We start from the raw sequence: 25,642 nt of genomic DNA, 5'->3' as shown, positions 1-25,642 counted from the left end.
ATAAGGGCCAAACATTTTGAAACAAATGGAAAGATAAAAAGTCTTGGCCAAGAAAGAAAAGCTATAAAAAACCAAATGGAAATTTTAGAAGTGAAAAATACAATAACTGACATAAAATATTCACTGGATGGGCTCAAGAACAGAAACGAGGTATAAGAGCAGAGACTCAATTAACTTAAAGATAGATAATTAGAAATTAACCATCTAAAAAGAAAAAAGAAAAAAAAGACTGAAAAAAAAGTCAGAGGCTCAGGGACCTGTGGGACAATACCAAAAGGCCTACTACTTATTTCAACAGAATCCAAAAGCAGAGGAAAAAGAAAAAACATTTGGAGAAATAATGGCTAAAAACATACCAATTTTAGCACAAGACATAAACTGAAAAACTCAAGAAGCTCAGCAAACCCCAAGAAGATAAAGAAATCCAAACCCAGAAAAATTATATTCAAGTTGCTGAAAACTAAAAAATAAAGAAAACATCTTTAAATGAGCCAAAGAAAAATGACATCACATACACATGACATTTCAAATGACTGCAGATTTCTCATCAGAAATAAGGGAGGCCAAGAGGAAGAGAAATGGCATTATTAAAGCATTGAAGGAAAACAACCGTCAACCTAGAATTGGTTCAAGATGGCGGAGGAGAAGGACGTGCTCTCACTCCCTCTTGTGGGAGCACTGGAATCACAACTAACTGCTGAACAATCATCGACAGGAAGACACTAGAACTCACCAAGAAAGATACCCCACATCCAAAGACAAGGGAGAAGCCACAATGAGATGGTAGGAGGGACACAATCACAATAAAATCAAATCCCGTAACTGCTGGGTGGGTGACACACAGACTGGAGAACACTTATACCACAGAAGTCCACCACTGGAGTGAAGGTTCTCAGCCCTATGTCAGGCTTCCCAACTTGGAGGTCCGGCAATGGGAGGAGGAATTTCTAGAGAATCAGACTTTGAAGGCTAATGGGATTTGATTGCAGGACTTCGAAAGGACTGGGGGAAAAAGAGACTCCACTCTTGGAGGGCACACACGAAGTAGTGCACTGGGACCCAGGGGAAGGAGCAGTGACCCCATAGGAGATTGAACCAGACCTGCCTGCTAGTGTTGGAGGGTCTCCTGCAGAGGCAGGGGGTGGCTGTGTCTCACCATGAGGACAAAGACACTGGCAGCAGAAGTTCTGGGAAGTACTGCTTGGCCTGAGCCTTCCCAGAGTCAGCCATTAGCCCCACCAAAGAGCCCAAGTAGGCTCCAGTGTTGGGTCTCCCCATGCCAAACAACCAGTAGGGAGGGAACCCAGCCACACCCATCAGCAGATTAAAGAAGATTAAAGTTTTACTGAGCTCTGCCCACCAGAGCAACACCCAGCTCTACCCACCACCAGTCCCTCTCATCAGGAAAACTGCACAAGCCTCTTACATACCTTCACCCACCAGAGGGCAGACAGCAGAAGCAAGAAGAACTACAATCCTGCAACCTGTGGAACAAAAACCACATTCACAGAAAGACAGACAAGATGAAAAGGCAGAGGGCTATGTACCAGATGAAGGAACAAGATAAAACCCCAGAAAAACAACTAAATGAAATGGAGATAAGCAACCTTCCAGAAAAAGAATTCAGAATAATGATAGTGAAGATGATCCAGGACCTTGGAAAAAGAATGGAGGCAAAGATCAAGAAGATGCAAGAAATATTTAACAAAGACCTAGAAGAATTAAAGAACAAACAGAGATGAATAATACAATAACTGAAATGAAAAACACACTAGAAAGAATCAATAGCAGAATAACTGAGGCAGAAGAACAGATAAGTGACCTGAAAGACAGAATGGTGGAATTCACTGCTGTGGAACAGAATAAAGAAAAAAGAAAGAAAAGAAATGAAAACAGCCTAAGAGACCTCTGGGACAACTTAAATGCAACAAAATTCACATTATAGGGGTCCCAGAAGGAGAAGAGAAAGAGAAAGGACCAGAGAAAATATTTCAAGAGATTATAGTGGAAAACTTTCCTAACATGGGAAAGGAAATAGCCACCCAAGGCCAGGACGTGCAGAGAGTCCCACACAGGATAAACCCAAGGAGAAACAAGCTGAGACACATAGTAATCAAACGGGCAAAAATTAAAGACAAAGAAAAATTATTGAAAGCAGCAAGGGAAAAACGACAAATAACATATAAATAACATACATAACCTCCCATAAGGTTAACAGCTGATTTCTCAGCAGAAACTCTACAAGCCAGAAGGGAGTGGCATGACATATTTAACGTGATAAAAGGGAAGAACCGACAAGCAAGATTATTCTACAGGGCAAAGATCTCATTCAGATTCGATGGAGAAATCAAAAGCTCTACAGACAAGCAAAAGCTAATAGAATTCAGCACCAGCAAATCAGCTCTACAACAAATGCTAAAAGGAACTTCCCTAAGTGGGAAACACAAGAGAAGAAAAGGACCTACAAAAACAAACACAAAACAATTAAGAAAATGATCATGGGAACATACATATCGATAATTTACTTAAATGTGAATGGATTAAATACTCCAACCAAAAGACACAGGCTCGCTGAATGGAAACAAAAACAAGACCCATATATATGCTATCTACAAGAGACCCACTTCAGACCTAGGTACACATGCAGACTGGAAGTGAGGGGATGGAAAAAGATATTCCATGCAAATGGAAATCAGAAGAAAGCTGGAGTAGCAATACTCATATCAGATAAAATAGACTTTAAAATAAAGAATGTTACAAGAGAGAAGGAAGGACACTACATAATGATCAGGGATCAATCCAAGAAGATATAGCAATTATAAATATATATACACCCAACATAGTAGCACCTCAATACATAAGGAAACTGCTAACACCTATAAAACAGGAAATCGACAGCAACACAAGAATAGTGGGGGACTTTATAACACCTCACTTACACCAATGGACAGATCATCCAAACAGAAAATTAATAAGGAAACACAAACTTTAAATGACACAATAGACCAGACAGATTTAATTGATATTTATAGGACACTCCTTCCAAAAACAGCAGATTACACTTTCTTCTCAAGTACACAGGGAACGTTCTCCAGGATAGACCACATCTTCGGTCACAAATCAAGTCTCAGTAAATTTAAGAAAACCGAAATCATATCAAGCATCTTTTCTGACCACAACACTATGAGATTAGAAATCAATTACAGGGAAAACAACGTAAAAAACACAAACACATGGAGGCTAAACAACATGTCACTAAATAACCAAGAGATCACTGAGGAAATCAAAAGGAAAAAAAAATACCTAGAGACAAATGACAAGGAAAACACAATGCTCCAAAACCTATGGGATGCAGCAAAAGCAGTTCTAAGAGGGAAGTCTATAGCAATACAATCCTACCTCAAGGAACAAGAAACATATCAAATTAACAATCTAACCTTACACCTAAGGAACTTGAGAAACAAGAACAAAGAAAACCCAAAGTTAGTAGAAGGAAGGAAATCATAAAGATCAGAGGAGAAATAAATGAAATAGAAACAAAGAAAACAGTAGCAAAGATCAATAAAACTAAAAGATGGTTCTTTGAGAAGATAAACAAAATTGATAAACCATTAGCCAGACTCATCAAGAAAAAGAGGGAGAGGACTCAAATCAATAAAATTAGAAATGAAAAAGGAGTAGTTACGACACTGCAGAAATACAAAGCATCCTAAGAGACTCCTACAAGCAACTCTATGCCAATAAAATGGACAACCTGGAAGAAATGGACAAATTCTTAGAAAGGGATAACCTTCCAAGACTGACCCAGGAAGACATAGAAAATATGAACAGACCAATCAAAAATAATGAAATTGAAACTGTGATTAAAAATCTTCCAACAGGGCTTCCCTGGTGGTGCAGTGGTTGAGAGTTTGCCTGCCAATGCAGGGAACACGGGTTCGTGCCCCGGTCCGGGAAGGTCCCACATGCCACGGAGTGGCATGAACCATGAAGGTCCGTGAACCATGGCTGTTGAGCCTATGCATCCGGAGTCTGTGCTCCGCAACGGGAGAGGCCACAACAGTGAGAGGCCCGCGTACCGAAAAAAAAAAAAAATCTTCCAACAAACAGAAGTCCAGGACCAGATGGCTTCACAGGTGAATTCTATCAAACATTTAGAGAAGAGCTAATACCCATGCTTCTCAAACTCTTCCAAAGAATTGCAGAGGAAGGAACACTCCTAAACTCATTCTATGAGGCCACCATCAATCTCTCTGATACCAAAACCAGACAAAGATACTACAAAAAAAGAAAATAATAGAACAATATCACTCATGAATATAGATGCAAAAATCCTCAACAAAATACTAGCAAACAGAATCCAACAACACTTTAAAAGGATCATACACCATGATCAAGTGGGATTTATCCCAGGGATGCAAGGATTCTTCAATATATGCAATTTAATCACTGTGATACACCATATTAACAAATTGAAGAAGAAAGACCATATGATCATCTCAATAGATGCAGAAAAAGCTTTTTGAAAAATTCAACACCCATTTATGCTAAAAACTCTCCAGAAAGTGGGCATAGAGGGAACCTACCTCAACATAATAAAGGCCATATACGACAAACCCACAGCAAACCTCATCCTCAATGGTGAAAAACAAAGCATTTTCTCTAAGATCAGGAACAAGACAAGGATGTCCACTCTCACCACTATTACTCAACATAGTTTTGGAAGTCCTAGCCACGGCAATCAGAGAAGAAAAAGAAGTAAAAGGAATACAAATTGGAAAAGAAGAAGTAAAACTGTCACTGTTTGAAGATGACATGATACTATACATCGAGAATCCTAAAGATGCCACCAGAAAACTACTAGAGCTAATCAATGAATTTGGTGAAGTTGCAGGATACAAAATCAATGCACAGAAATCTCTTGCATTCCTATCCACTAATGATGAAAAATCTGAAAGAGAAATTAAGGAAACACTTCCATTTACCATTGCAACAAAAAGAATAAAATACCTAGGAAAAAACCTACCTAGGGAGACAAAAGACCTGTATGCAGAAAACTATAAGACACTGATGAAAGAAATTAAAGATGATACCAACAGATGGAGAGATATACCATGTTCTTGGATTGGAAGAATCAATATTGTGAAAGTGACTATACTACCCAAAGCAATCTATAGATTCAATGCAATCCCTATCAAATTACCAATGGCATTTTTTACAGAACTAGAAGAAAAAATCTTAAAATTTGTATGGAGACACAAAAGACCCCAAATAGCCAATGCAGTCTTGAGGAGAAAAAACAGAGCTGGAGGAATGAGACTCCCTGACTTCAGACTACACTACAAGGCTATAGTAATCAAGACAATATGGTACTGGCACAAAAACAGAAATATAGATCAATGGAACAGGATAGAAAGCCCAGAGACAAACCCATGCCCCTTGGTCAACTAATCTATGACAAAGGAGGGAAGGATATACAATGGAGAAAACACAGTCTCTTCAATAAGTGGTGCTGGGAAAACTGGACAGCTACATGTAAAAGAATGAAATTAGAATACTCCCTAACACCACACACAAAAATAAACTCAAAATGCATTCGAGACCTAAATGTAAGACCAGACACTATAAAACTCTTAGAGGAAAACATAGGAAGAACACTCTTCGACATAAATCACAGCAATACCTTTTTTGATCCACCTCCTAGAGTAATGGAAATAAAAACAAAAATAAACAAATGGGACCTAATGAAACAAAAGTTTTTTTCACAGCAAAGGAAACTACAAACAAGACAAAAAGACAACCCTCAGAATAGGAGAAAATATTTGCAAATGAATCAATGGACAAACGATTAATTCAAAATATATAAGCAGCTCAGGCAGCTCAATAATAAAAAAACAAACAACCCAATCCAAAAATGGGCAGACGACCTAAATAGACATTTTTCCAAAGAAGACATACAGATGGCCAAGAAGCACATGAAAAACTGCTCAACATCACTAACTATTACAGAAATGCAAATCAAAACTATAATGAGGTTATCACCTCACACCAGTCAGAATGGGCATCATCAGAAAATCTACAAACAACAAATGCTGGTGAGGGTGTGGAGAAATGGGAACCCTCTTGCACTGTTGGTGGGAATGTAAATTGTTACAACCACTGTGGAGAACAGTATGAAGTATGAAGGTTCCTTAAAAAACTAAAAATAGAATTACCGTATGATCCAGCAATCCCACCACTGGGCATATACCCAGAGAAAACCATAATTCAAAAGGACACATGCACCCCAATGTTCACTGCAGCACTACTTACAATAGCCAGGTCATGGAAGCAACCTAAATTCCCATCGACATACGAATGGATAAAGAAGATATGGTACATATATACAATGGAATATTACCCAGCCATAAAAAGGAATGAAATTGGGTCATTTGTAGAGACCTGGATGGATCTAGAGACTGTCATACAGAGTGAAGTAAGTCAGAAAGAGAAAAACAAATATTGTATATGAACACATATATGTGGAACCTAGAAAAATGGTACAGATGAACCAGTTTGCAGGGCAGAAATTGAGACACAGATGTAGAGAACAAACGTATGCACATCAAGAGGGTAAAGTGGCGGGGTGGTGGTAGTGGTAGTGTGATGAATTGGGAGACTGGGATAGACATGTATACACTGATGTGTATAAAATGGATGACCAATAAGAACCTGCTGTATAAAAAAAATAAAATTCAAAAGAAAATAGAAAATATCCTTCAGAAATGAAAATGAAATAAAGCCATTCTCAGAGGAAGGAAAAAGAGGACAACTGGTCTCCAGCAAAATGCTCTAAAAGAAATGCTAAAGGAAATCCTTTAAGTGGAAGGGAAATGATACCTAAGGAAAACCTGAAATATCAGGAATAAAAGAAGAGTAACAGGAACATTAAATATCTCAGTAACTATAATAGATTGTCCTTTCCCTCTTAAACTCTTTAAAACATGTATCACAATTAAAATCAAAAGTTATAAACATTACATTATCACATCAAAAATTTTTTTCATACAAATCAAAGCAAAAAAACAAAGAATCTGATTAAAAAAAAAAAAAAAAAACAGGCAGAAGATCTGAACGGACACTTTTCCAAAGAAGACATACAGATGGACAACAGGCACACAGGAGAGTGCTCAACATCGCTAATCATCAGGAAAATGCAAATCAAAACCACAGTGAGATATCACCTCACACCTGTTAGAATGGCTATTATCAAAAAGACAAGAAATAACAAGTGTCAGCAGGGATGTGGAAAAAAGTGAATCCTTGTGCACTGTTAGTACAAGTGAAATTGGTGCAGCCACTATGGAAAACAGTAGGGAGGTTCTTCCCCAATTTAAAAATACAGCTACCATATGCAGAAACTCCACTTCTTGGTATTTATCTCAAGAACACAAAACACTAACTCAAAAGGATATATGCACCGCCTGTTCACTGCAGCATTATTTACGATAGCCAAGATAAGGAAACAACCTAAGTGTCCATCAATGGATGAATGGATAAAGAAAGCGTGGTGTAAATATTTACAATGGAATATTATTCAGCCATAAAAAGAAATAAATCTTGCCATTTGCAGTAAGCTGGATGGACCTTCAGGGCATTATGCTAAAGAGAAGTAAGGCAGACAGAGAAAGACAAATACTGTATGATCTCACTTATATGTGAAATCAAAAAACAAAACACAACAAAACAAAGAGACACGAGCTCACAGATACAGAGAACACATTGGTGGTTGCCAGAGGTAGGGAATAAGGAATGGGCAAAATGAGTGAAGGGGGTCAAAAGGTACAAACTCCCAGCTATAAAATAAGTAAGTCCTGGGGATGTAATGTACAGCAAGGTGACTGTGGTTAGTAACACTGTATTGCATATTGGGATGCTAAGAGAGTAGATCTTAAAAGTTCTCATCACAAGAAAAAAATTTTTGCAATTACGTACAATGATAGATGTTAACTAGACCTATTGTGATCATTTCACAATATATACAAATATTGAATCATTATGTTTTACACCTGAAACTGTATCAATTGTCAATTATATCTCAATTTTTAAAATACTATGTAATACACATATGAAGATGTAAGTGGATGTAAAATATATAACACCTACAACATAAACAGAGGAACACAGTGAGACCGATATGATGGTAAGATTTCTACACTCCAATTAAGTGGCAAAATGTTCATTTTAAGTAGATTGTGAAAATTTATGTATATCATAATTTCCATAGCAACTAATAAAGAAGACTATACAAAGAGATATTGTCAAAAACTCAATAGAGGACTTCACTGGTGGCACAGTGGTTAAGAATCTGCCTGCCAATGCAGGGGACATGGGTTGGAGCCCTGGTCCAGGAAGATCCCACATGCTGCGGAGCAAATAAGCCCGTACGCCACAACTACTGAGCCTGTGCTCTAGAGCCCATGAGCCACAACTACTGAGCCCACGTGCCACAACTACTGAAGCCCACACACCTAGAGCCCATGCTCCACAAGAGAATCCCCTGCTCACCGCAACTAGAGAAAGCCCACACGCAGCAACGAAGACCCAACACAGCCAAAAATAAATACATAAATAAATTTATTAAAAAAAAACTCAATAATTACAAGGGAATAATAAAAATATTCAAATAATACACAAGAAGGCAGGAAAGGAGAAACAGAAGAATAAAAAACAGACAGAACAAACAGATACCTAATAATAAAATTCTGGACAAAAATCCAAACATGAATAATTACATGAAGTGTGAATGGTCTAAACACAGAAACTAAAAGACAGATATTGTCAGAAACTGGCAACGGCTACAAGCAAAACTGACTAATTAGATAGATCATTACTGCTGTGAAGATCCATGAAATGTCAACCTTAACCTCTGACTCTACAAGTACAATTTCCAGCTCTTCCTTTTGTCATTAGGTCTTTCTAATCAGTAATATCTCTGTTATTTACTAAGCTTTCTTATTTTCCCAATTTCTCAACTGAATATTCTCATGATTTGGAAAAACATAAATTTCCTGAGAAATTTGAGGAAGAAATTACTGTACGGAAACAGTTTCTCCCCCCTATGATGTGTCCTGCACTGAGAGAGATCAGTTGAAGTCTTCTAGCGTTAGTATCTTTTTTATTTCTCTTTGCATTTCCTATACTGTCTTTTTTATGAAGGTACCTGCTGTGTTATCTGGTGCATAGACATTCATTACATGTATAACTTCATTCAGAATTGTACCTTTCAGCATTATGTATTTTGTCTCATTTAATGCTTTTTCTTTTTTTTAAAATAAATTTATTTATTTACTTATTTATTCCTGGCTGCGTTGGGTCTTCATTGCTGTACGCAGGCTTCCTCTGAGGTGAGCAGGGGCTACTCTTCCTTGTGGTGCGCGGGCTTCACATTGCGGTGGCTTCGCTCGTGGAGCACAGGCTCTAGGCACACGGGCTTCCGTAGTTGTGGCACACAGGCTCAGTAGTTGTGGCTCGCGGGCTCTTGAATGCAGGCTCAGTAGTTGTGGTGCACGGGCTTAGTTGCTCCGTGGCATGTGGGATCTTCCCAGACCAGGGCTCGAACCTGGTACCTCTGCACTGGCAGGTGGATTCTTAATCGCTGCGCAACCAGGGAAGTCCTGATCATGTAATGCTTTTTGACATGATGTCTACATTGTCTGATGTCAGGATAACCCTGATTTCTTGCTGTTTGTACTTTCTCATATCTTTATTTTTAGCCTTTCTGTAACATTTTGTTCTCAATGTATTTCTCATATTCAGCATAACTTACCTGTGCTTTGTGAAACAATCTGAAAATAATTTTATTAGAGTTAATCTTCATTCATATTTATTCATAATGACTAATTTGTTTGCTCTCAATTCTGTCATATTATTATGATATAGTTAACATATGTAAAAATTAAATATAAGCAAGATTTTGAATAAGTAAAAAGTTTAAAGGCCCATAAAAATGCTCACTAACCAAGTTTCAATTTCTTATTGGCTCTGGGTACATAAGTAAGGACACTGTTTGGCTTACTAACCAGACCTGCCAATATCAGTTACAACAATAACATTCTCATAGTTTCAAGATTATTGGTTTAAGACATACCTCAGTTTGGACAGGTAGATGGAAAAACAAAAGGAGGCTGGGCCAGTACTGCCAAGACAAACTCAAACTTCATATACAACACTAAGACACAGAACAGAAAGTCACTCTGCAATAATCCTCCCAGGCACATAAATGCACTACTTAAGCAACAGAGCAGATTTTTTTTTAACTCGAATTTTAAAATGGATTAAATGGATTGTGATTCATTAATGAATCACAACCAACATTTTTAAAAAATTGAAATGGGATAGTACTAGAGTGTGCTATACACAGCAAGTATTGTATTATAAAATTGTTTCAATTACATAAATGTGTTAGTTTGCTAAAGGTGCCATAACAAAGTACCACGCTGGGTGGCTAAAACAACAGAATTCATTTTCTCACAGTTTCTCTCATTGACTTGTAGATGCCTATCTTCTCCCACTGTCTTCACACTGACTTTCCTGTGTATGTGTCCTGATCTCCTCTTCTTATAAGGACATCAGTCATGTTGGATTAGGGCCCACCCTAAAGACCTGATTTTAATTTAATTACCTCTTTAAAGGTCTTATCTCCAAATATGGTTAAATACAGAGAGACTGGGGTTAGAACTTCAGCATATGATTTCGGGGAGGACACAATTCAGCCTGTAACAATGTGTTTACACATATATTATGTATGTATATATACAATGTCTCACAATCAAAAAAATTTTTAAATATCTTAGAGGACTCTGAATAGATGTTTTAAATGTATTTTAATATATTGCAAGCTTAAGGGGCTCAGCCTTAATTTTTTTTTTTTTTTTTTTTTTTTTTGCAGTACGCAGGCCTCTCACTGTTGTGGCCTCTCTCGTTGCGGAGCACAGGCTCCGGACACACAGGCTCAGCGGCCATGGCTCACGGGCCCAGCCGCTCTGCGGCATGTGGGATCTTCCCGGACCGGGGCACGAACCCGCGTCCCCTGCATCAGCAGGCGGACTCTCAACCACTGCGCCACCAGGGAAGCCCAGCCTTAATATTTTAATGGAGTCTTAGGCCTCCTTCAGTCTCCAGATCGTCACGTCTTAGTGAGACAGTTTAGAATTTAACTACTGCAGGGATACTCATAATGTATTCCTGATGTAATTCATAGAACCATGTTCCTGTGAACATGAAAGTACTTTTGCTGATGTTCTTACTCAACCAATACTTATTTAAAAAAAAAAATTAGTGTTTTAGGTCTAGGGTTTGTTTATTAGCATAGAAACTCTAATAGTTACATTTCCATGTTTTAGAGAACATTATCAATTACTATATTGACTTCCCAAACTACCAGATTAAACTACAGAAATTTAAAGGCATAGTGTCTCTCCCCTGTCTTTAATCCCAAAGGCCTCAAGTATCTGAAACCAGTTTAGTTGATGGCTAACTTAGATATATCTTCAGGGCCTGAGGAAAAATACTGATGTTTTAAATTCTCTAAATTCATTTAAGGCAACATTAATCCTCTGTTTTATAGTGTACTATATTACATACACGAAGCTACAGACAGGTAAAATTAATATATAAGCCATAAAATATTTTAAATAGCACTTTAAGAATACAAACAACCAAACTTTATATTTAGGCCCCATGCCTAAGAAAATTTCTTAATAATTTAGCTTAGAAACATTCCCAGCTTAGTCCTACTGAATTATAACATGTCTGCTGATCAATTCTGGGTCCATACACTATCAACAAGTTTGTTGAGTTGGCTCAGTAACATAAAATAAATAATGATGTAATGAATAGACCAAATCAGGCCACTTGGAGTCTGTAACGGTATTTGGTCATGTCAATTTTGAAAGCCATTGGAAAACGGTCCATATACCTGTTTTGTCAGAGTAACTGATTACTTCCAAAGTCAAACAGATTAAAGGCTGGTTTCACACCACTGGAACTTTTAAATTCCATATCTTTGCATTTCACTGCTCTCACCTCAGCAATTTTAACTCCCCAGGGCATACCTCTACCTTTCTTTCACACTTCCAAGCCTTCACACACTTTGAGCAGAGTACTGAGAAGCAAAAAGCTTTCCTTGTTCTTTTTCTTCACAAAGACATTTTTTAACCTACACCTGGCATTCTGTGAAAATCTATGAAAGACTGCAAAGGACATGTGATCTCAGTCAGGCTCACTTATATGAATCTGAGAGTAAAATGTCCATCTGTCTCTCCCAGAGAGAAAGTATAGTTTTATTTTTTACTATGACACTCATAAATTTAATAGGTCACACAATCATGTTTGATTTGTTAAATCAAAAATTCAAGAGAGAAGGGGGTAAAAACTACATAAAAAATAAGTACTTCATAACCGTTCCAGCTATGAGTTCAGATTCTCTATATAAAAATATTATCATATCAATAATTAGTTGTAGTAATAAAAAACCTGTTTTATAATATATGTCAGAAAAAACTAATATACACTCTTTAATATCTGAGGGAAGAGGTAAAACAAATCGTATTTCAAATGGAAATGTAAGTACATTCAAAGCAGGAATCTTATTCATTGCTATATCCCCTGCACCCAGAATATTACCTAGCATATAGTGGATTCTGAATATTTGTTAAAATTTGAAAGAGATAAATAAATGAAATCATCATTCTATTTTATAAAGACAATAACTGAAGCCAGTTAAGAAAATCTCACTCAAAATCTCACAACTGCTAATGAAAAGAATTGTGACTTGGACTCATTTCTTCTAGACACAAAGTCTTAGAGGGTTCATTCCATTATTTCGCATTTTCCACACTTGCCCGAAAGTCTGAAGGACATCAGAACACAAAATGAAAAATCTCAAACCTATTCCTCTCTTCAACATTTTCTGTACTCCACACCACCAGTTCTCAAATCAAATTCATCTTTCTACCCATTAGAGCACCGCATTGTTTGGTTTTGTACTATCCTGCATTACCAAGACAATAGACAAATATGGAGGCGTATGGCTGAACACTTCATTACAATGGGCTTCACATCAGTGGGATTCCACGTTAAATAATGTATCAGTTTATCATATTGCTGAGGCAACTCCAGAGAACTGTACTAGGTGAAAACTTTTTGAATGATTCATTCTGGTATAGTTTACACTGAAGAAAAAGAGGGGGTTTAAAGTAACTTTCCTTCATAGTCATCAGCCTTGTTTCTCTCTTTTTTTCCCTACAACACATTCAGCTCATTAGGTCTTGACATATCAAGACAAACATCTACAAAAGCACTTGCCCAGAAGCTCATTTCTCACATTTAAAAGTTAATAAGCTGGGCTTCCCTGGTGGCGCAGTGGTTGAGAGTCCGTCTGCCGATGCAGGGGACACGGGTTCGTACCCCGGTCCGGGAAGATCCCACATGCCGCAGAGCGGCTGGGCCCGTGGGCCATGGCCGCTGGGCCTGCGCGTCCGAAGCCTGTGCTCCGCGGCGGGAGACGGTGAGAGGCCCGCATACCACACACACACACACACAAAAAAAAACAAGTAATTTGGGCTGTGAACAGAAAGATACTGAATCTCATAAGTGTGACGCAGAAATGCTTCTCCAAATGCTATGATGAAATCCTACCTGCAATGATGTATACTTGAGTATACAAACAGTAAGAACCAGACATGAATTATTACAAATGAAGAAAGATTCTATTTCTCTAACGTTTTTAAAATTCTTTATTATTTTTATTTTTGGCTGTGCCGCACAGCTTGGGGGATCTTAGTTCCCCGACAAAGGGACGAGGAACTGAACCCAGGCTCTCGGCACTGAAAGCACAGTCCTAACCACTGGACTGCCAGGGAATTCCCTTAAATTCTTTATTTTTTAATTCAGATCACATCTACTGTTTACCTCAATTTGTACCAAGATTAAACACCTCCCAAAGCTTATCCAGCAAATAATTAAAATTTCATGGTCAGGCTTAAACCAAATTCCACCTTTTCTGACTACATGCCATTATACAATACAATGGTATATGGAGTCAACTGAGCTTTAGACTTCAATGTGAATTTACTTACAAGAAATTACATTAAAGAGGAGAAATGTCTTAGAATAACGCTCAAACTACCACTTTAAAAGCCACCTGCTTTAAAAGCTGAGTTCTGTTTGGAAGACCAAAAAAAAGAATGTTTTAACATGGCTCATTTCTCCATTAAATAAACATTTATTTAATGTTAAATGAGCAAAATTATGTACTAAGGATTATGATTCCTATGGCAATCTAAATCAAATAAGAAAAAAATACAATGCAGTAAATACCAAATGACATGTTACAACGGAATACATAAAAAACAGAGGTGTTAAGTAATGTTAATAGGACTAAAATAATTAGGAAAGTCTTCCCCAAAGAGATCATTATTAAATCAACTAATGACATTTTCATTGTAGGAATTCCGCACAGACAAAAAGGCAAGCACTAAGTAAGACATTCAGCAAATATATTTTAAGTGGAAGGCTAAATTGGGGACCTAATGAGATAAATGTGGAGAAGACAGTAGACCTAACTGACAGATTGATTTTACATTCAATGTAATAGGAAATAATATACTAAAAATACTTGGATAACAGAAGAGCAACATGAATAAAATGCTAATTGATGAAGATATTTCTTTCATACCTACACATAGGACAGACTATAATACTGAAAATAAAACCAGGAAAACTGTGCCAGTTACCCAAAGGTAAGGTGATGAAGGTCTGTGTGACAGTGGCTGAAGAAGGCTTAGTGTAGCCAGGTGACAGGCTGGGGGGTTATAGGGGGAAAGATCTACTAGTTTCTTTGCAGCCAAGGTTACCACAAAAATCAAGAAAAATTTCTGGGCTACTGGAAAACTTAAAGGCCCAGAGGTCTTCAGAGCAGCGCCCATCAAGAAGATCCCACAACTATAGTTTCAGCGGTACATATGAGGATGTTCTGTGACTTCCATGAGGTACCACAGAACTGTCTTAGGACTGAACAAGAAGAGTAAAGCTTATTCCATTAATCACTCCAAAGCTGGCCACCTGAATTTTAAATCCAATTTGATACTATGCAGACAATAAAGTTCAGTTACAAAGTCAAAACACATGTTCTTCACACATTCAGTACCACACCTTAATGCCTTTGGTGGAAGATCTCTGTGATATTATTATTCTTAAGTGGAAATTAACCCTTACTCGTGAACAGGAGTTAAAAGGATTTCAAGAGCATAAATTCTTTTCTTTTTTTAACATCTTTACTGGAGTATAATTGCTTTACAGTGCTGTGTTAGTTTCTGCTGTATAACAAAGTGAATCAGCTATACGCATACGTATACTCCTTATCCCACCCCTGTAGATGGTCGCAAAGCACCCTGCTGATCTCCCTGTGCCATGCAGCTGCTTCCTACTAGCTATTTTACATTTGGTAGTGTATATATGTCAGTGCCACTCTCTCACTTCGTCCCAGCTTACCCTTCCCCCTCCCCGTGTCCTCAAGTCCATTCTCTGTGTCTGTCTTTATTCCTGTCCTTGCCCCTAGGTTCTGCAGAATCTTTTTTTTTTTTAAAGCTTCCATATATATGTATGTGTATGTGTATGTGTGTGTGTGTGTGTGTGTGTGTGTGTTAGCCTACGGTATTTGTTTTTCTCTTTCTGACTTGCTTCACTCCATATGACAGATTCTAGGTCCATCCACCTCACTACAAATAACTCAATTTCGCTTCCTTTTATGGCTGAGTAATATTCCATTGTATTCCACATCTTCTTTATCCATTCATCCGATGATGGACACTTAGGTTGCTTCCATGTCCTGGTTATTGTAAATTGTGCTGCAGTGAACACTGTGGTACAGGACTCTTATTAAATTCTTGATGTAAACAGTAAAGGCATAATGACTCTTGCTCAGGGATTGCCTATTCCATCAACCCCTTGAAACAGACACCCTGGCCCCTGACTGGAGGAAATTCAAACAGGTTATACCACTCACGTGGTTCTTTTTAAGGGGCAACCCATTATTTGGTCATAAATTACAGCAGGCAGGTACACCTGAAAGTCATAAATTGTTTTGTCACATCAAATTTTCCCTTTTTTTCCTACTGCAAATAGGCCCCAACCTGCAGAATAATAAAAAGGAAGTATAAAATCAAACTAGCAATTAAAATCACTGAGGAAAATATAGGTAGGAAATATTTAAAATTTCATAATGCTTTATGACCAGAAATACTGAATAATCATAGATAAGTAAAAGTTGCCTGTCACCACAAAAATCAAAAAGAACTCACAGGAGCTATAGTTTGTTAAATCAAAGAAGTCACAAGTCTTTAAGCCATTAATAATGATTAACAAATCACCGGCACCATGTTGGGGGAGGGGGACGCGGAGGTCCAGTTCTTGATGAAAAGAAGCGTCTGGTAGAGAGCCCCAAATGACCCAACAGGCCTCTGTGCTGATTGATGGCATTTTCCATGTACTAAAGGAAATGTCAAAAAGCACACCCTTAAACAAAAGAACAATTCAGAGACAAATCCTGGCGATAAAATAAATGTGACTGCTAAGTATCTCGTCAGGAAATTGATACACTCCGAGGTGTTTTCCATTTGAGAGAAATCTTAGGTGTTTACATCACCAGTGAAGAAAAATGAAATGTTAGGAAGATCTGAAAAAGGGTCTCTTGCACTGTATTCCCCTTTTCATAAAAAAAAGGAGAAGTCCTAAAAAATAAAATTTTTCCAGGCCAGGTTCAAAGACATAGAACGGCTTTACCCACAGTCCCACGTCTGGGGCAGGGATTCTGCGCCGGGCCACACCAGGGCCCCGAGGCAGAAGCCACCCACCACGAATTCCCAGCCTCTCAACCGCGTCTCTCCAGAAACCGAGAGGCCTTGACTTTCCGGTTGCTCACGTGACCCCACTCAGAACGCGTTTCTAGCCGAGCTGGGGCCGCAGGGCCACCTCGCTGCACGGCAGCCTCCAGGGATGGGCACCCTGAGTGCGCCCCGTACGTGCGTGGCACATCGAGGCCGAGCTGGCAGCCCACCTGCTACCTTCACAGGCACACTCCAGTCACGCACTTCGCTGCCACTACTTTCTTTGCCTCGGCTCCCGCTTTCGGAGAAGCCAAGCGGTATTTAAACAAGTTACGTCCCCTCCGTTCCCCGAACAAGATGCCCAGGCGCGGAGCCACAACACCCCTTCCCATCACGCTCCCGGGGACCGACCCCCACGGGCGGCCCCTCCGTTCGCCCCGCGCCCAGGCTCTCGGGGGGCGCTCCGGCGGGGCGGCATCCCGGGGGCGCGGGCGGAAGGGCTAAGCGGCGTCCGCTGCGCCGCCGGGGGGCCTGCCCGTGACCTTGACCGAGACCGAGGGGGAGCCGGCGGGCTTACCTTGTTGAGATGGGGGCTCCGGGTGACGGCGTAGCCGCGCTGGGGGGTGTGTCGGCGGCCGGGGGCTTGGGGCTGCATGGCGGGCGGCGCGCGGGGTCGGCGGGGTCGGCGGGGTCGGGTCTGGCCGGGTCGGGCGGCTGATGCTGCCGGGACGCCCGAGCTGACTGTGGCGGCGGCGGCGGCGCTGGGGAAGGGCCGGCGGTCGAGGGCGGGCGTGGGTGGGAGAGAGGCGCTGGACGCGGCGGGAGGGGCCGGCGAGGAGCCCGTGTCCACAGCCCGGCAGCCTGCGAGAAGCGCTGAGTCATGGCTGGGGGAGAGGCGAGCGGCGAGCAAGGAGGAGGGGGAGGAAGGGCGAGGCCCGGGCGGTGCCGCTCCCTTCCACGCCCAGGTCCCCGCTCGCCATCGGTTTAGAGGCGCAACCGTCCCAGCCCATCGCTGCGTGGGACGTGGCTCGGTGTGGCGCACGCAGTGCCCTCCTTGCTCCAGAGAACCAAATGGGGAGTAAGGTCAGGTTCCCCCCGCCCGGCCCGTGAGCACCATCACCCCTGGCCGAGGCGGCCCCGCAGCCGCACCCCGCGGGGAGGTTGAGATGGGGTGGGAAACGGAGAGCCTCGGGCAGAGAGGACGGCTGCCCAGACACAGAGGGGGGGCCCGGGGGCTGTTTGCAAAAGGCCTTAACTGACTGATGCGAACGACACTTCATCTCTCCCCTCCTATCAGGCGCTTCCAAACGCGCTGCGCACAGTTCCAGATGGCAGCCAGGGCCGGGGTTCGGAGGAAACCAACCTTGACCCAGAAAGAACAGGCCCGGGTAGAACTGGGAGAAAGGCAAGAGAGGAAAGTGCGTGCCGCGACGCCGCAGGAGTCTCTGTAGATCGTCCCTGGGAATTTTATTTTAATGCCATTAATATAAAAGACAAGGTGCAAATGTTAGAGCCCACTGGACAGTCACATTTATCTTGTATATATTGTTCCCAAGAGTTCTAGAAGCCGAGATGTTTACGAACCTCTCTCTCTGAATAATGGTGTGTAACTCAATCTTTAAGGGCTTCAGTGTCTTCTTTGGTAAAACGAGAAGGTCGGAATAAATGATCTTCCAGCGCTGGAATTCCATTATTATTGATATTTATACTTGAAGTTTCAAGGAATGTTGGAGCAATCAGATCACAGCCAAAAGGAGCGTCAGACACAGCACACCCTAAAGGCTTCCTGTGCCCCAATTTCCTTTTCAGTTAATAGGATCGCTAGTTTCTGCCCTGTTCCTACCTAATGATTTTACAAAAAGTAGTGTTTAGGATTTAGCGTTTGATTTTATATATCCATAAACTAGACGTTCAACCAAAGTGTTTCATTTCTAATTATGTTACTTTTCCTTATCAGAAAGATTTGTTACGGCCTTATTTTTTGGCCATCCAGAAGCTTCTTAGGGCTAGCCTTTAAATTATCTAGAATCAGTTGCTTTAATAGAGAACATTTTATTTGCATCACAGAGTTATTTCAAGATTCCTTGCATTCCAGTAACACTTTTCCCTGTGAATTCTATAATCCATCAATAATTAACCCAACAACATCTGAGAAGAAGGTATACTTTACAAAACTCACTCTCTTGAATTAACTGAGGTACATTACAATTAGCGTATTTTATTGGCGACAAGACCAGTTTAACAACAGGCCCGGAAACAAAACACAAGATGCTGAAGAAGAAACAAAAATGTTAGTACAACAGAACCTTATTATAATACAGCTCTTTATTACATAAATTTAGACACATTACCTGTCTATTCCTAGTTTTGTGATATAATATTTACAGATAGAAAGGCTGATATAAATATAGGGAGTAGCCCCAAAAGAGTGTGTGGGCTCTTCCCCCCAGCCATCATTACAGAGGGATTACAGAATCCTGCCAGTGCAGGGAGAGTTCACATCTCCCTTCCACGTTTATTTCTCTCGTGAAAAGAGCTTCAATCCTCTTGAATGACAGGATAAGGCCTAGCTGGGGGAGTCATTTTGTATACCCACGTGCAGTTCCAAGAGTACTGGGAAGAACCTATTTTTCCACATAAATGTTAGCTAGAACACCAACTTTTTCCATCCTTTTTAAAGATTTGTAGGTTTAGGTTTTATTACAAAAACCAAAAAACACATTAAAAAAACCAAACACATTAGAAAAACTTCTGCTATAATTTCCCTTATGAGAAACTACAGTCACTCTATACACAATTGACAAGTTAAGAATGCGTGTGATTCACAAACAAAGGAACTAGAATCTGTAGTTTCTGATGCCCAGTGAGAATACTAGGTCAAAATCAGATATTTCTTGCCCAAGTTTAATGCACAATGAACTCTAATCATATTTAAATATGATTGTAGCATTCCTATCTAAGGTCATTGAGATTTCAAGCAGAGAAAATTCAGGAAATACGTAATAGCACATGCAACATTTCAAATGTAACTTTCACGAGAAAAAAATCTAATAGAAAAAAGCTGTAGCTGTGTGATGGTTTGTGATATTAAGTAAATGATTTTGTATTTCTTCACACAAAAACACATTATTGCTGTGTAAAATTAGTTCCAATTTTTCTTTTCTTTTTTAGTTAAAAATCTTAACACGCCTGGTTCTTGGTGTGTTTCTGTATGAAGGAAAGACCTTTGACCTTTGGGGGTTCTAATTTGAGAATCCCAGTGTCCGATATATTAGAGAGGACAAGGCCTACGAGAGTGGCCAACCCTAAAAGTTCAGAATCAGAAGTAGGCAGTTGAATCCTTGGGGTGGCCAGCCCCAGGGTAACTGGCAACCTTGGCAAGAGTTGACTTTGTGCCTGCCTACTGCAGTGAGGATACAAGTTGAATGAACACTAATGGGGGGGAGGAAACACTTTACCTCTACCCATTTTAGGTTGTCAGCTGGGACGCTAAGAAGATAACACATTAACAAAAGAAAAACAGTTCATTAACTAACACATGCAGTGCACATCACCCAGGAGAAACCTAAAACGAAGAGTGGCTCAAAGCAGTAGCTTAGAACTGCGATCTATACAGCATCTTCGACAAAGAACAATAAATTGGTAGAGAAGTGACAGGACAAAGGAAAGCAGTTTTAGGCTTCCAAGGGCAGCAAACTCTAGGAAGGTAAATACATGGGAAGAAATTAATGGAATAAGATTTGTTTGCAGATTCCTGTGGTCCTCATAATTTGGGGTGACATATCCTGGCTTTACCTGGCTCTAAGGAATCCTTGATGAACCAAGCTATAAGTTATTGGTATCTGAGTATTAGAGTAACAGGTGAAATGGGTACATGGGTCATTTCATTAGAATGTTTTACAGAGATGCACCCTTATTTTATTCTGTTCTTTAAGCAAAAGTTTATGCAAAAGCCCCATCCTCTAGAAGACCCTACAGAATGTCCAGAGCCCTGCAGAACACATCTTTTTTAAAAAAAAAAAAAAAAGGAAGCAGTATTTCTCTTTATTAACCCTTAAGAGCATTACCTCTACTATTAGGAATAATGTAATACCATCTCATTCTTAGTATATATTACAATCATTAAATATAGATGAACACATAAAAATACAGATACTGCACGGTGATTTTGTCATTTGGGAATAAATCTATAGACTAAGTCAGAACATACATAAATCATTTATATCTTAACTGTTCCTTTATACCTGAACAAGTTTTCATTAAGCATGCTAATAATTTTCAAATGATGTAATAAAAAATATGCTTGCAGTATTTGGCTGAATTACATTTGGGAACAAGAAGCTAGCTGTTTCACCTATTTCAATACTAGTATAGTCTGGATCATATTATACATGTATAGAAACTTAAAAGATCATAAATTTCCCATGAGGAGACATTATTTAGTCTGTGTCATGGTATGTATTTGCAAAACATTTTAACACTGCAAACATTAGAAGTTTCAAGATGGGACACTGGAAAAAGTTTATACTCTACTACAATGATGCTGGGTACTTTTCCACAAGGCCTGTTAATGTCAGTCAACTGGAGGTGGGAGTTTACCAATGAATTGCTTGATATCCATCATTTCCTGGTGACATGAACTGGGTTTTGAAGGTTACATTGACAGGATTTACCAATGTTTTTAGCTTTTCTACAGCAAGAAAACCGACCATTAGGGCAACTTAAGGGGAGTAATCTCCATGGTACTGGAGAATAGAAATATCTCTATTAGCACCACTGATACAACCCTGTGGAATCCAAGCCACCAGTGGAAGTCAGCAACTGTGCTGCCTGCCAGTTACTGCTGAGTGGTAACTGCGGTGTACAAAGATAAAGTTCCTCCCTAAAAAAACTACCCAAAGTAGGGCTTCCCTGGTGGCGCAGTGGTTGAGAGTCCGCCTGCCGATGCAGGGGACACAGGTTCGTGCCCCGGTCCGGGAAAATCCCACATGCCGCGGAGTGGCTGGGCCCGTGAGCCATGGCCGCTGAGCCTGCGCGTCCGGAGCCTATGCTCCGCAACAGGAAAAGGCCACCGCAGTAAGACGCCCGTGTACCGCAAAAAAAAACAAACAAAACAAAAACTACCCAAAATAATAATGTTAAAAGGAATACTCTTCTTCACCTCTGCTCTGTCAAAGCTTTTACATTTTCTGCTAATTCCAGGTTTATCCTCCTGTGAATCTAGTGAAAGCCCAATAATATAGCCATTTAATGTAACAGGCATAACTGACGCATGTAGGTAGATATATTTGAAATGTGAACTTCTGATACCTGTAAAGCCTTCTTGCCCATCCAAGCCCTGTATCTCTCCATCCACCAGGAAAATCACCACAGCAGCTGCCTTTCCAGGATGAGCAGGATAGGAAAGCGAGCAGACACCTCGGAAGCTGAAAGGAGAACGTGGTCCAGCCAGCTACAGCCCATCTGAAGAGCACTGTTTAAAAATCATGGATCATGGCCAGTGGTTTTCAATCTTTCTCCCATATTAGAATCCCCTGGAGAGCTTTAAAAACACTTTTGACTGGACCCAAGGTTGTTGATTTCATTGGTCTGGGTGGTAGCTTTAGTACCTGGATTTTATGCCCAAGGTCCCCAGATGATTCTAATTTGCAGCCAAATTAGAATTCTGTACCCCTGGTCTAGAAGAATGGTTCTTACACTTTTGCTTGCATCAGAATCAGTTGCGGGGCTCATTAAAGCAGGGACCCACCCTCAGAGTCTCTGATTCAGTAAGTTGGAGGTGGAGCTCCATGATTTGCATTTCTAACAAGTTCCCAGGTGATGCTGTTGGAGACAGTCAAGTGACCACATTTTGAGACCCACTGATCTAGAGTAATGCTATCCAACAGAAGTGTAACATGACCCACATATGTAAAGTTTTCCAAGTAGCCAAGTTTTTTAAAAAGTAAAAGAAAAAGGTGAAATTCATTTAAATCATATATTTTATTTAACCTAATACTATATCCAAAATATTTGTATGTCAACATATTATCAATATAAAAATTACTGAGATGTTTTACTTTTTTCATTTGTACTAAGTGTTTGAAATCTAATGTGTTTTTTCGTAATGAAATTGAGTTTTATATTTAAATTAAAATCAGATAAATTTCTTTGCCCCATTTGAAAAATTTAAGACTATTTGGTCCACTGAAGGTTGATCATTAACATTACCTACCTGTTTCTACCTGTTTGTGTAGGCAGTTTCCATATTGGTAACGAATTGTGTTCCTAAAGTTCATATGTAAGTCAATCATATTGCATTTTTTTCATAGAAATAATACAACAAATGCTTCCACAGTAGCCTTTAAAAGCCCACTAACACATAATGGCTGAAATATCATACAAAGAATAAAAGAGTACTTCCCTGAAGTTTTTAAAACATATTTCTGCATAAAATGTCTGACAAATTCCAAATCAGTACTCCATGAGTAGAATTCTCGTTCAATATGCCCTGAGAAAATAGAAGAGCGATATAAAGATTTATTTCTCAATAGATATGAACTATGTCACTTTCTTTAAAAGGCAGAATCAATTACAGTCACATCTGGTTTGAAATAATAATTGTTTTATCTCACTGCATAAATAAAGGACATTCATACAACCTGTGCCTTAAAAAAAAATCACAGAAATATTTCCAACTGCAAAATATAGTTCCTATTTTTATACTAAAATTAAAAATAAGGACTAGTTCTAAATTTAAGTCCTCTGCTCAAAATTCTCCATTGGCACCCGCCTCACTCATGATAGAAGTCAAAGTCGTTACATGGCCTACAAGGTCCCATAGGAACTGCCCCAGTCCCTTTATCTCTGTGGCTTTGTTACCTTTATTTTCCTCCCCCCTCTCCCGCTATTCTAACTGACTGTGACTGCCTTACCTTTCCCCAAATAGGAGAAGCACATTCCTACCTCATGGCCTTTGCTCTTGCTGTTCCTTCTCTGGAGCACTTGTCCCTCAAATATCTACATGGCTCCCTCAATCCCTTCAAGTCTTTGCCCAAATGTCATTTTTCATCTGGGGCCTTCACCAATCATTCCATGGAATCCAGCAATCGCTATTCTTCCTTCACCCACCTTCCTTACTCTCTATGGTTCTTCCTTACTTAATTTTTCTCCCTATAACTTTTTATATTTAAATATAGAATGCAATTCACTTATTATTTGTTTGTCATCTCACTACCATGACTACTAACTTGTCAACTCCATGGCAGTGGAGGTTTTATATCTTTTGGTCTTTTCTGCGAAACCCAACACTTCCATGTTCCAAAACTCCACATAAACAACTTTTCTAACTTATTTCATGATCTATTTATTTATACACACATTTCTTTCACATATATATTTTTTTATTTGACTGTCTCCTTTAAGCCTTCTGAATAAAGGGAATAGATCTCTTCATCTTTGGCAAAAGATTTATCTGGAAATAATTAACGAGCCATCAGAATTGGAGATAGAAAATTCATTGTTGCAATGGTTGGCACAATAGCCTTTCAAATAATCCTCAGTTTTCAAATCGTCCTTGAAAAATTCACGTTTACTCTATTCCTATAGAATTGCATAAATGTGTCTGAGGCTGTTCTCTAAGGAATACTCATTTGGATTGTACAACTGTATAATGTTTTATCATCCTGTACAATTATATCTACTGTCAATAAAGTATCCATTCATTAATGGCATGTCTTATATTATTTAAAACCTAAAGTTACATCTATTATGAAAAAGATCCAGTTCAATATTTTTGCTATTCAATTTCACTGAATTGAAATTTTACTACTTCCTTACATTTGCTTTTTATCAATTAATCTAGATAAAAACCAACCCCCAACACTGTCATGGATAAATCTGTATCATTGCTTCCAAGTGCTTTTTAGTATAGCAACTCTGTCATTCGTTGGTATGATTTTTTAAATTCAATTTATTTAAACCAAAACAAAAAATGAAAACACTTCACCCATTTCTCCCACCTCTCCCACCCACCTCCTCTGGCAACCACCAATCTGTATCTATGAGCTCGTTTTTTTTTTTAAGATTCCACGTATAAGTCAGATCATACATTATTTGTCTTTCTCTGTCTTACCTACTTCACTTAGTACCATGCTCTTAAGGTCCATCCAGTTTGTTGCAAACGGCAAGATTGCCTTCCTTTTTTATGGCTGAATAATTCCATTATATATATATAATGTGGTATATATATAGATCACACTTTCTTTATCTATTCATCCATCCATGGACAACTAGGTTGTTTCTATATCTTAGCTATTGTAAATAATGCTGCAGTGAATGTGGGGTGCATGTATTCTTTTGAGATAGTGTTTTGTTTCCTTCAGATAAATAGCAAGACGTGGAATTGCTGGAGCATATGGTAGTTTTATTTTTAATTTTTGGAGGAAGCTCCATGCTGTTTTCCATAGTGACTGCACCAATTTCCCTCCTGCCGACACTGCACGAGGGTTCTCTTCTCCACACCCTCACCAACACTTGTTATTTGTTGTCTTTTTGATAACTGCCATTCGAACAGGTATGAGGTGATATCTCATTATGGTTTTGATTTGCATTTCCCTGATGATTAAGTAGTAGGTTAGAATACAGAGTCTGGAACCATAATTCCTGGGCTTCTATTCCAGCTTTGCCATCTCCAACTTGTGTGCCCTTGTTAACTTACCTCCCCTTGTTTCCTCAGATGATTTAGCCTGACTAGTGATAAGCACTAGATGAATATTTATCAAATGAAAACCAAC

The 25,642-nt window shown here is 39.4% G+C and overlaps 1 protein-coding gene across 1 annotated transcript in view; it reads right to left on the bottom strand.

The window, feature by feature from the left end:
- The window catches only part of ME1 (malic enzyme 1), a 192,809-nt gene extending 175,143 nt beyond the window's left edge, over window positions 1–17,666 (bottom strand). Inside the window, exon 1 of the mRNA XM_027091464.1 lies at window positions 17,446–17,666. Coding sequence (XP_026947265.1) covers window positions 17,446–17,523 — 78 coding nt within the window. The 5' untranslated portion in view covers window positions 17,524–17,666. The remainder of the gene's footprint in view (window positions 1–17,445) is intronic.
- Between the last annotated feature and the right edge of the window lie 7,976 nt (window positions 17,667–25,642).

The sequence above is a fragment of the Aethalodelphis obliquidens genome, unplaced genomic scaffold (assembly GCF_003676395.1).
Source record: "Aethalodelphis obliquidens isolate GAN/ISIS:26980383/991018 unplaced genomic scaffold, ASM367639v1 scaffold3, whole genome shotgun sequence".
NCBI lineage: Eukaryota > Metazoa > Chordata > Mammalia > Artiodactyla > Delphinidae > Aethalodelphis > Aethalodelphis obliquidens.
This window is presented reverse-complemented; position numbering and strand designations above follow the sequence as displayed.